Genomic DNA, 12688 nt, shown 5'->3' with positions numbered 1-12688 from the left:
TGCAGGAGCCCGTCTTTACTGGAAAGAGGAGCGCTACCTCACTCCAGTGCGGACTGCTCTGAGTGCGGATGCAGACATCTCTCTCTGTTTCTCTCTCTCGCTCCTCTGGCTCTTGCTCTGGCTCTCGCTCTCTCTCGACCTCTGTCTCTCTTTGCGACTCCCTCCTGCCGGGACTGACTGAACAGAGGCTGGGACCGCGGCTGCCTCTCCGGAGAAGCCTCCGGAGCTCGTCTGCCCTGCCAGGACCCTCCATCCATCCCCAGGACAGCGACTAGACCTCACCATGTGCGACTGTTTTCACCTCGCCTTCCCCAACTGGCACGGCTCGCCAGGCACGGGTGGGCGTCTATTTAACTTCCCTTTCCTCCGCTCCCGTTTACTCGCTCCCCGTGCAGCGATCCCGCCGCGGCTTTAGCAGGGATGCTGAGGCGCAGTGCTTTGACTGCAGAGCACTCTCGTGCTCTGTGCTTCACTGCGCCGGTTTCCTGCAGCGCGCTGGGTGTGTCTGCTGCTGTTTGCCGCGTACGGGGAGGGACCGGCTGAGGAGAAGGGCGTAGTCAGGGAAAAGTTCTGCTGCTGTTTGGTGCAATTTCTACTCCGTTCTATTGTCCTGATTATCGGCATTTTAAAGGCTGCTTCTGAGTTTTCTCCTTTTTTTCTATGGGCTACTGAGATGCCAGTAAATAGATTTGTCTTGCATCGGGCAGGTTGAAGGAAATTATCCAGGGACAGTTTGATTATCAGGGTACCAGTGTGAAAACAACAGATTATACTGCGTTGTGAGTGAGAGGGGTGTGTATTCACTCCTCCCTTGGTAATCAGTGTCAGATGCACAAGGAACAGAATAAACTAAAAGAGTATAGCGAACTAACCAGCCCACCTGTTCAACATTTATCAAGATAGTTTTTTTTCTTTACATGATTTCCTCCACAGAAGACACAGATGTCATATATTGCATATACCGATGAAGAATTTCATCTTTGATATTACCTTTTAAGTCACTGAAAAATTTGACTTCCACAATTTGACTAAATTATATTTATATTATTTCTGCACTCCACAATGTAGGAAGAAAAACAAGTAACTAACTGTATTTAACACACATTGTTTACTTTACAGAAGTGCAGTAAGAATTATTTTAAATGAGATATCAGAGTATGATAGAATGTTTTAATAACAATTAGTCACATTATTCTTTCCTGTGGTATTACTTGTGGGAAAACTATTGGATTTCAAGATTTTAAATAATGAGACATTCAATAGGTTATGAATTTGCCCTTTGTTTTGAATAATAATCCGGTTGTCCTGGTGTGGTTTTCAGCAGAACCATTGCATATTTTTTAGCTGGCTGCATGACGTGCTTCTGTTTACTGTTTTGCCAGAGCATGGATGGCATGTAAATCAAATTGATGGCTTAACAAAACCATTTAACTATGCCATCTAGCAAGAAAGAGAAATTATGTTTCTTTTTGCCATCCAGCTAGTAAAGAATTAAAGGATAATGTGTGTGTTTGTTTGGCTTTCAAGGAATTTTAACTTTATTTGTCTTTTTAAAATATGTGGTTCATTTTCAGTTTAACTGCGTTATCTGCTGTAAAGTTGACTGACATTGGTTATTTATTGACCACAGTAAAAACACAGGGATCCTCTTTCATGACTGTTGAGTGGACACAAGTCTCCATATTTAGCAGCCCTGGGTAAAAGTGCCAGTTTTGTTAGTCAGGGGATGTTTTTAAGAGCTTTTCCAAGCCATGTAATCAAGAGAATATCTTCAAAGTGCATATTGTGTTTACATTATTTCCTCTTCACGTAAAATCTATGTTGTTTTATGAAAGCTAATCAGTATGTATCTTAAGAGCAATCCTGAGTTTAAAGAGTACATGGTTTCTCTATTCCTAAGTTTGAAGCTCAGATCCCTGATCTGATTTGATGTGAAATCTGAAAGACGTGCTGAGACAGTTGGCAGGATGGTCTCATTAGAAATGCAGTCTTGGATAAATCTCCTCAGAAATGGGTGGGGCTGGGTTCTGCTGTGAATTCCTCCATTGGAGGTGGGTGTGGGTAGGCTGGGGCGTAGATGGCGCTCAGCATTGCCCATTGGTGGTCAGAGAGATGCCTGCATTGCTGTGGCTGTTGGTAGCCATGTTGGGGACATTTGTGTATTCTTTGTCAGAATAAAAATGATTTAATTCATTAGGGATTTATTGATTGTAGGAGTTTAGTTTAGTTTTGGCATTTTGTTATGTGTGTGAGCAAATGCGAGTGACTTTTAGGCAGTCTTTCACCCTGTGGCCCAAAGCATAATATTGTCCTCGTGACTCTGTGTTTTGTCAGTGATGTAATGCAGGACACAGTTGTGAGGAAGACATAATTGAAGACTGTACTGCTTAGTGATGTCATTTTTGACATGTGCAGTATGACATTGTGCACTTCATGAGCCATTTACATCCTACACTATGTGTAGTCCATGCAGGTAATTCTCTTTGGACAAATCACATTTGTATGGATGGTCACCCAGTGAAATGCAGGATAATTCACTGCATGAATTTAAAAAACCTAGACAGTGCATTTTCATATATTAAGCTTTTGTGTTGTGTGGTGACCTCACATTTCACTTTTATTTGTAGGATATTCTTGAGTTTAAGACATGTAAATCAGGCTTTGGTGGGCAGGCCACAGCTTGAACATAAACAACTGTACAGATACTCATAGGCAAGTACATACACATAGACACTAGGTATTCTACCTTGATGCGGAAGGTCCTGCATACACACACACATACACACATAAAATATAAAAATGTATGTGCAGGTGAAAGAAAGTTGCATCCACTCTGCCACTCATAGACAGAAGTGACAGTCCAAACTGCTACAGCTCTCTGCCCACATGTCAACCTTATACATTTGACTGGTTTCTCTCTGCTGTGTAAAAATTACTACATTGGCATTACAAATTACCACTGTGTGGGCTGACTGCAGGTTAAACCCGGATGTTTAACAGGGGTGGAGTTGGTTTACTGCCATTCAGATTTTTTTTAATATCAACTCAAGGGCAGGCTAGACACCACTCAATGTACATATTTATTTGAGGCTGGGTGTAGCTGAGAGGAAGCTGTGAATGGTGTCTTCTGGGTAATGCAGAGGGCAGTCCATCTGATGAAGGACCTCCTGGGCTTTTGCACAGCACCACTGTAGTGTCCGGATTTATTGAAAGCATGTGGGTTCCATGTTTTCTACGATAATTGGAGAAAAATCCAATTTTGTTTTGTTACTAAAATCTAATTATATTTTGGATACAAACAAACATCTATGAAAGGAAGCTTATGCCTGTAATCAGTACAAGTTGGAATGAATCTCCCGGTTCCCTGCCTTTGCCAAGAATGAAGTTAACGCTATAACTTCAGCTAATTAGTCTTCTTTGGGCTCTTCAAAGAGCCTGAATGAATGCAGGCTGTAATGGACACTTGGATTTAGTTACGTCATGACTAATGTAGTTATACCCAGAATCAGTGTGCTAGGGGTAAGAACACTGCACCTTTATTGCAGAGTTGTGGACAAAAATAGTTTAGAGGGTTACCATATAGGAACATGAATATGAATAAGCTAAAGGTAATACAAATGCAGACGTACACAGCCGTGTTTACAAAATTGTCTTTATTTTATTTGGTAAAGGATTGCGTACAAAAAATAATTGCAGCATAACTTGTTATTGATACATTTCTCTCGTTCTTGGGAATTAGACATCCTTGCCCAGTGCCGTGACACGCATTATTGAAGCTGACCACACCCCTTGATACTGGTGCATGACCAAATATGACTCATGCAGATTTTTCTCCAAAGGTGGAGTGCAGTGTTGGGTTACTGAGATGGAAAACGCTTTTGTTCTGAACACAGTTTGGGAAGGATATTTGATTGGTTACTTGTGTACACAGCATACGGAGTGCAAGGCGACCCCTCTCTGATTGATAGGTCTGTCTCATGGGGTCATAAGGTAATGCATATCTGTAAATCCAATACTGCTGTTGGAGACAGTCTGTCTGATTGCACATAAATAGCTGCAGAGGATCAAACTTCTGGTGAATTCCTGTACACATGATCCATTATTTACAAACACAGAGACACAAAATTGTTTACAATTCATTTTTTAATGTCCTGACAAAAATAAATTAATCTTACAGTCCAATAAATGGCTATTACACACAAAATACAAACAGGATTAATTACCAGATACAGCACAACAACATAAACCACAACTTGGGCAGTACAACTATATGTTTAATATGTTAGAATTTATATTTGTTTTTGTAATGACTCCGCTAATATAAATCGCTCATTTAAATAAAAATAGCTCTTATCACCATTGAGTAGCACCCCCATTACAAATATTTGAGTAACTAGGAGAAGCATTTTTCTGACCTGAGACTTTATAAGGTTTGTCATGCTTAAGTGAATGCTACATGAGGCAATGATATATGAGCACTAAATCAATATCCTAATCTTTGTCGAAAATGTTTCATTACATGTTCAAAGTAAGAGTCATGGGCTTGTTTCTAGGACATGAAGAAATGGTTAGCTTTCGAAATGGAGAAAGTATATTTTACAACTGCATTTCGCAACCCGTCTACCCTTATTCAGTGCTCGTGGTGATGCCATCAATATTCCACACTATTTTACTTGTGAAATCTGCTGAGTAGGAAGACTTTGTGAGAAGACAGAAAACAGTACGAGACCCTTGTTTCCTGTTCTGTAGCTGAGGAATCTTTGATCAAATTCCCTTTAGACGGACCCAAACTGCATCTGAGTATGAAAACTTTTGAACATTTGAGAACATTTGTTGGAATTAACTTCAGTTATATCTCGGTATTGCCAACAGGCCAGTCTACTGTTCCTTTAGCTAGCTATCAAAAATGCTGATGAATCTGCTTTGGAGAAGAGTAGCTGTATCTTTACTGCTTTGACACAACACAAAGCTACAAAAACTATCCCAATATAATGCAGAATAGCCTATATAAATGAAAAGCAGTGCCTTTTCTACCTACAGTATGTACAAAATGACTAGATGGATCTGGTACAGTTGAAGTACAGGTAATCTTGGCTTTCATGTGTTGTCTTGATTGTCTGTACTCAACATGCTGCAGCAGAGCCATTCTAACCCAGGCCACACTCTCCTGGCCTCTGGTCCTTATTGAGTAAGGTGTTTAGGTTCTTTAGACAACATGTGGGGGCTTTCTCTCTCTGACTAACCTCTGAGCCTCAGGCACATCATTATCCATACTGAGGTGGTGGTGTATATTTCATTATCCATACTGAGGTGGTGGTGTATATTTCATTAGCCATACTGAGGCAATGCATATTTTGGCATTGACATTCTTATACTGCTGAGGACCATCTTGTTCTAGCATTAATAACAGATTGTTGCATTTGTTTTCATGTTGTATTTTCTAACCTCACATGAATTGCATGCTTGATTATAAAGAACCTTTGCATTCTTTATAATCAAACAAGCAATTCACGTGAGGTTAAAGTACGGATTCTCATTTTTTATTAAAGGGTATTTTTGCAGAAATGACAACTTTTTTGGATACTTTGGAATCTATGATTGGATCACAGATTCATTGGGCCAATAAAAGTCAAGAAATAAAAAAGAGACATCGGCCAAACGTTAGGTTTACTAAATTAAATTGTTTGGAAGAAAGAGAGCACTGGTGAGCTCAGTAATTGCAAAGGGCCTGGTAGACCAAGGAAGACCTCTGCATAATGAAGTGGTCACCATAATGAAGAAAACCCTCCAAATACCTGTCCCACAGATTGGAAACACTCTTCAGGAGGCAGGCATGGATGTTTCAGTAACTTCTGTCTGCAGAAGACATGAACAGAGGTACAGAGGCTACACTGCAAACCACTAGTTTGCTGCAAAAACAGGAAGGCCAGGGTATGGTTTGTTAAGACATATGCAGAGTTTTGGAAAAAGGTATTGTGGACAGATGTGACCATTACTTGTATCAGAGTGCTCGCAAGAGCAAAGAGTGGAGGCCAAAAGAAACTGACAAACATTCCGTTGTCTCCATTGATGATATAACTGCTGATAGCAGCTGGAAAATGAACTCTTAAGTATACAGAGGCATCTTATCAGCTCAAGTTCAACAAAATGCCTCCAAGTTCATTGGACAGTGCTTCATCCTACAGCAAGACAATGATCCCAAACTGCTGAAATAAAGTTTGTCAAAGCCAAACCCAACTAAAAAAAAAATATATTAAAATATTCAACTGGCAAGGTCATTCACCTGATATGAATCCAATTGAATATGTGGATCACATGCTGAAGACAAAACTGAAGACAAAAATCCCCCCAAAATAAGCAGGAGCTATAGATGAGTGCAGTACAGGACTGGTAGAGCATCACCAAGTCTGATCATACCACAGGTCACTATGTTTATTCCAAAGTGCCTGCATTTTTAGTGTCCATACTGGTATTGGTTACATTTCCTCTAGCAGTTGATACAGTATGTTACATTCATTGAGTAGGACTTATTTTCTTCAGTTTATAAGCTTCACACACACTAACACACACACACACACACACACACACACACACACACACACACACTCACAAACAAAACAGAATGGTGTATAAGTCAGCGGTGGAGATCCTGCTCTAAAGCACACACACACACACACACACACACACACACACACACACAGTTCCTCACAGTGACTCACATGCCTGGATCACAGAGGGAGGGACAAAGGGTAGACACCTTTCAACAACTTCAGAAAGTTGCATTCACTTGGCATCTGAGGTCCTTCCTCTGCTCTGTGTTTGTTTGGTACAATAAGAGGGCCACCAGCCAGAACTGTAGCCCAGAGCTGGATCCAGTCCTATTTGTCCGACAAAGGCTGTCCCTCCTAATCTAAAGGACAAAAAACACAGCCACTACTTCTGTGGTGTGAGGGTTACTTGCCAAATCTAGAAGTCTAATGGAAAAAGTTTGAAGGAGAAAGGCACAGGGATACTGGCATACCTAAAATCCAGAGCGCCTGTACCAGGTGAGTTGTCCATCTGGAGAAAGTAAGCTTTTGTTTTTATTGTCAAATTTTTATTTTTGATGCACAGCTATCCTATTCATTTGATTTGTTGGGATTTTGTCTGGGATTTGGGCATCTCATATCAGAGCAAGATTGTTCTGAAACGACATATTTTATATTTTAACTATTTTATATTCTTCCTGTATCTCACTTCATACTCAATTTACTCAAGTTTGATGAGAATGTGAGAACATTGTGCTGAATGAAAGAATGTATTGTAAAATGCTGCCAACTTCACAACTGATAGTAATGTTGTAATGTCCATTCCCGATGAAGTGTGTGCATGTCGCACTACTTTATGTACAGCAGTGCCTATAGCAAAAATGAAGAACTGAATTGAAAATCCAAATCTGTGATACAAGATAAGAGTCATGCATGATGTGTTGCATATGCTTGTTAAAGTTCATATTAAAGTTTTTCAGAAATGCCATAGTAATTATTTGGTTATTGCATTTCCTGCTTCATTTGCATTTATTGATCCCCTCACGTTTGATGTATAAAGTTTCATCTCAGTGAACAGTGGAATGTCTGTTAATGATCTCATGAAGTGAAATCACATCTGAAAACAATACATGTGAGGAAAGAGGTTGAAATGGGCTTCAGTAAAAAATTCACCTCTGATCATATCAGTAAATTAATCTTGCAAGGTGGGATTGTGAGAGTAGAAATTGTGAATTGAGTCATGTACTTTGAAGTAACAGCTCCTAATGGCCTATTTGCCAGACACTGACCCCTGGTGATCAGTGTTTAAACTACATCCCGGAGGGATATACAGCCAGGTTGTGCTGAGTCAGTCTGTTTTAAAAAAAGAAAGAGTCAGTCTGTTAATCGGGCGAGATTTATGGCGAATGTCTGCCTATGTACGTGCAGGCGTACACAGTGATGTCCTACAGCAGTTTCTCACTCGTGTCACAGTATTGCACCCACTCAGCCCTGTTTGTCTCTCAAGGTTGATCAATAACACATTAGGCCTCTGTGCAAGTGTGCAAGCCAAGCATTACACAGATGTCAGTCCTCGGAACTATATTATGGGGAACTAAAAGTCGGAATAATTAGAAAGCATAGCATGGCACAAGAATCAAGTAAAGCTTCATGGTTTTTCCTGCTTGGCATTTCAGTTTTATAACCATTTGTTGCACTTTGTCAATAACTTTTTGTTCCGGTTGAAATCCTATTTCATCAATGGTGGAAAGCTGGTGTTCTGAGCAGTCATATTACTTTGGAATATTTATTTGTTCCATATGAAAATTTCTTTGGGAATATTTATTTGTTCCAAATATTTCTTCATTGGAAATGCGTTCTTCCTACATAACTGGTTTTAAACCATTATTTAAACCTTTTAAACCATTAAGAATAATGATTATTGAAAAGATACCTTTTGGTTATTAGGAAATGACATAGACGATGATATAGAAACCTTTTTATTTCTATATTCCTTTTATTGGAAATTGGCTTCTTGTGGGGTTAGAGCCCCATACATTAATGCTAATATGCATATTGACTGGTAGGGCATCCAGCTAATATGTATTGACTGAATTCTGGAAAATGGTCCAAGAACATTTTCCAGAAACATTCCAAGAACAAGCTCAAACCTTTTCAAGGTGAACATTATTTCCAGTGCACTACATGTTGACTCAAGTAACAAATAAAAGTGATCCAGTTGGTGGGGTCTGAGAAAACTTTCTTCAGCCCAGGGTGGATTTCTGTCTCACAAATCTTTCCTGTGTATTGAGCAACAGCTTGTCAATATTGTATTATCCCCCACCTCTATCTGCTTTCCATTTGAAGTTTCTTGGGGGATTTAAAACAATTAATGGGGGTTTACTAGTAAGAAAAGCATTTCAGATAACAAAGATTTTTAGTTATCTGTTAGAAGTTAGAAATCTGCTTTCTTCATTATGTCTTTGATTGATTATATATGATTGCTACGACTGGTTCCATAGGAGGGACACCTCACAGTTCAGTTCAATATTTAAACGTATATATTGAGTTCCAAGATGCGATCATAATCTCTACTTGAATTCCACATGCATGTGAGCATACCTTTTAATATCCTGTTGGTCTGTCAATGTGCACATGCCCATATTTGTAACAGTAGTTTTACAGGCTATGAAGTCAATTACAATATTTTTAGGCGTTACTCTCTTTGGTCTTAATTTTGTTTGCAGAATTTTGCTCTGCAGTGTTGCTGTGATAAGTTAGCAATAGCACAGAGCAGTGTGCCTCTGTGTGGATGTGTAATATGGGTGTGTGAAAGAGATTAGTATCGGTGGCTTCATTCCCACAAGAAGGGTGGAGTGCTCTGTATGTCGACAGCAGGTAGCACAAGCCAAGTTTGGTGGAAAAATAGCTAATGGGTAGTTTATGGATATGTGTTGTTACTGATTTCCTTTTTCATTGTGAACTCATTGGAGCTATAGCAGTCATAGCTTTTATGGACACAATACTGCTACTAATAATGTTGGGCATTACGTGACCTCTGGACAAATGTTTAAGTCTGTAATAAGAAGGTGAAATTGACCTCTGGGTAACAAGCCTCTGTAATTGTGTAGTACAATTAGACTAATCCTCATGCCCTCATGTGTGCCTTACTGATGAAAGCAAATTATATATCTTTTTTATTTCAATAGATTATCGAGTCCCAGAATGATTCATGTTGAGGAATTAGTGTAATTGCTCTGAGGACAAGGCACTTCTCTGAGGCAACACCCAAAAAACAAATGCAGGTTTGAATATTCAAAGTTAGAGACCACTGCATGGGCTCTCACAGATCAGTACAGATGGAGAAATGGCCATCTCGATGTGTTTGGTTCGGGACACAGCAGCAGTGGCGATAGCATGACGTACCCAGAGTCATGTACTGTTCCCATGACTCCCTTCTCCCGGATAGTAATGAGCGTGTCCCACTCTTGCCATGTTTTTGCATGCTATTCCAATTCGCCCACACTTACATATCTTACATATCTGCATGACGGCCAAGAATACATTCTCCTGCAACAATCAGCTCCTTTCAGACAGTTTCCACTCCTCAAGCATTTCATTAATGAACTATAAATGGGATGGGAGGTAAGATTTGGATAGATACCATAAAAATGACAAATACAGCTGAATGTCTTGGTGTCATTTGAAATAGTCTGACTGTTCGTAGGAGACTCTCCCTGTTCAGTAATAACAGATTGCAAACAGAATTAAAGAGGCAAACCCACAACATTGTGTCGTTATGCTTTTGTTGAAAGAGCAGTGTTGTCACATTTGATTTGAAAATGGGTGATGCTGAATGTCTGACATTATTTCATGACCTCAGCACTTGGAGCTTCCATAAGTAAGCTTAGAGTATGTATCTGTTTTCAGTTTATTTCTTGTTCCTCTTAATTCCTTGTACAGCATTTTGCTCTGCCTCTTTGGTGGATGAATCACTAATAAGATCTATTTTTGTTAAAGCCAACAGTACATTCATCAATTTCTCTGTGCTTAGAAAATGGGATTAAGTAAATCATCTACTTTTACTTTTTACCTCTAGTTTGGGATTTCCACCATTGTCGTCTACTTTAATGTTACTCTGCTCCAATGACACACCTTATTATGATATGGCTATATAGTTATAATATACACTCACCAAGCATTTTATTAGGTATTTATTTATTTACTTCTACTGCTGTAGCGTATCCACTTAGAGTTATGATGCGTTGTGATCAGAGATGCTCTTCTGCATATCACTGTTGTAATGTGTGGTTATTTGTGTTACTGTCACCTTCTGTCAGCTTTGACCAGTCTGGCGATTCATTCTCCTCTGACATCTCTCATTAACCAGGTATTTATGTCTGCAGAACTGCTGCTCACTGGATTTTTTTTTTTGCACCATTCTTTGCAAACTCTGGAGACTAGTGTGTGTGAAAATTCCAGGAAATCAGCAGTTTCTGAGATAATCAAACAACCCTGTCTCCCACCAACAATCATTTCACGGTCAAAGTCACTTAGATCACATTTTTCCCCATTCTGATGGTTGATGTGAACATTAACTGAAGCTCCTGACCCGTACCTATATGATTGTATGCAGTGCAATGCTGCCACACAATTAGCTGATTAGATAATCGCATGAATAAGTAGGTGTTCCTAATAAAGTGCTTGGTGAGTGTATATAATGTACTTGTCGTGATGCGTGGTCTTAAATATTATGTGTGCGTGTGTACTGTATGAGAGAGAGAGAGTAATGGAAGTGTTTCTAATTCCCAAGTCATGCTTTGTTAATGAACTGAACAGCTAATGAAATGGAAACCGTTTTCATGCACACTTGAATATGCGTGACCTACCCGCAGTGACTGAGAGGTATACATGTACAAGTGTATACAGTATATTGCTAAACATAATAGAAATAATAGAATATAATATAATGCTAATTAAGACTGTAATTTTAGCTTTATTCGTTTGCTTTGGCTTAGGTGGGTCAATTGTTGTCAGGTGGTCAGCATTTCCATTAGATTCATGTATTATTTTACATCATATTTCTGCTGAAACAAAAATGGGCTACAGATATTATTGTCCAGGGGAGGGATTGGGAGGAAGCTCATCTGAAATTTGAGAACATAGGTAAACCAAACCTGCACATCTGCAGTATTCTAGCCTGGGTGTCATTTACCCTCATTTGAAGCAATTTTTCTTGCATCGACTAAATTCCTAAGCTGGCTAAGAACATAAAATCAGTTATCTTTTTCACACTTCACAGCCTGAAAGCTGTTACAAATCCCTTGTAATGTGTTGTTTACTTGTACATTAATCTGTGGGTGATCCAGTTGGACCGGAGATCCCTTTGATGAATAAACCTCAGTTAGACTCTCCGCTCTGACACGTGCACCCACCCCTAAAGATACTCTTAATAAACCCATGACCGAGTAACACTATTTCATGGGGAGTGTCTATAGACTGTGCCACTGTAAGTAGAAGCATTAAGCAGAAGGTCCCGATTGAAAATAACATTTTATGGATTTTATAAAATACTTTTTCGCAGGATGAATTGGTGTTTTCAAGCTGTCACCTTTATTTAGCAGCATTAGAAATATGTTCCTTTTTAAACGAAATTTTCCTGGTTGGCCGGGACGACTGAAAGTCAGTCCGGCAAATCGATAGGGTGGATCGCTTGACGGCAGCTGCGGAAACTGGTAGATGGCTGAAGTCCCACAAGGATTCTTTCCAGGAAGCGCATCCATTAATCTCATCCCAGTGTCTACATCAACACTGCTGCAGTGGGCAGCATACCACGCCTCTCCTATCATGAGCCAGTGCGGCTCCATACTACTGCATTCAAATGGGAACACTGACATTGTCATTTGTTTTTGAGGAAAAAAAAAAAAAGTGTGATCAGTCAGAAGATAAATAAAAAATATCACTAAAAACACAGATTCAGTGGGACCACCTGTGGTGGTTAGGGCTATCATGGTTTTTACATGGTGATTGTCTATGGCAGAGGAGGAGGCTTGCTATGCTAACCAAGTATTCCTCAGGCATATCAGCCCATGTGACTCGCACTGTTGTTCCCAGCTGCGTCGTACCCAACCAAAGACAATAAGAGAACTGGGAGAGGTCACAAACATGGCTAGGCACAGGGT

At 39.7% G+C, this 12688-nt stretch overlaps 1 protein-coding gene across 1 annotated transcript in view; it reads left to right on the top strand.

Moving 5' to 3' along the window:
* Positions 1-283: 283 nt before the first annotated feature.
* The window catches only part of LOC133106664 (neuroblast differentiation-associated protein AHNAK-like), a 29511-nt gene continuing 17106 nt past the window's right edge, over positions 284-12688 (top strand). Inside the window, exons 1-2 of the mRNA XM_061216047.1 lie at positions 284-338; positions 492-578. Coding sequence (XP_061072031.1) covers positions 284-338; positions 492-578 — 142 coding nt within the window. The remainder of the gene's footprint in view (positions 339-491; positions 579-12688) is intronic.

The sequence above is a fragment of the Conger conger genome, chromosome 1, assembly GCF_963514075.1.
Source record: "Conger conger chromosome 1, fConCon1.1, whole genome shotgun sequence".
In the NCBI taxonomy this organism is placed as follows: Eukaryota; Metazoa; Chordata; class Actinopteri; order Anguilliformes; family Congridae; genus Conger; species Conger conger.
Note: the sequence above shows the minus strand (reverse complement) of the source record. Positions and strands in the feature narration are given on the sequence as shown.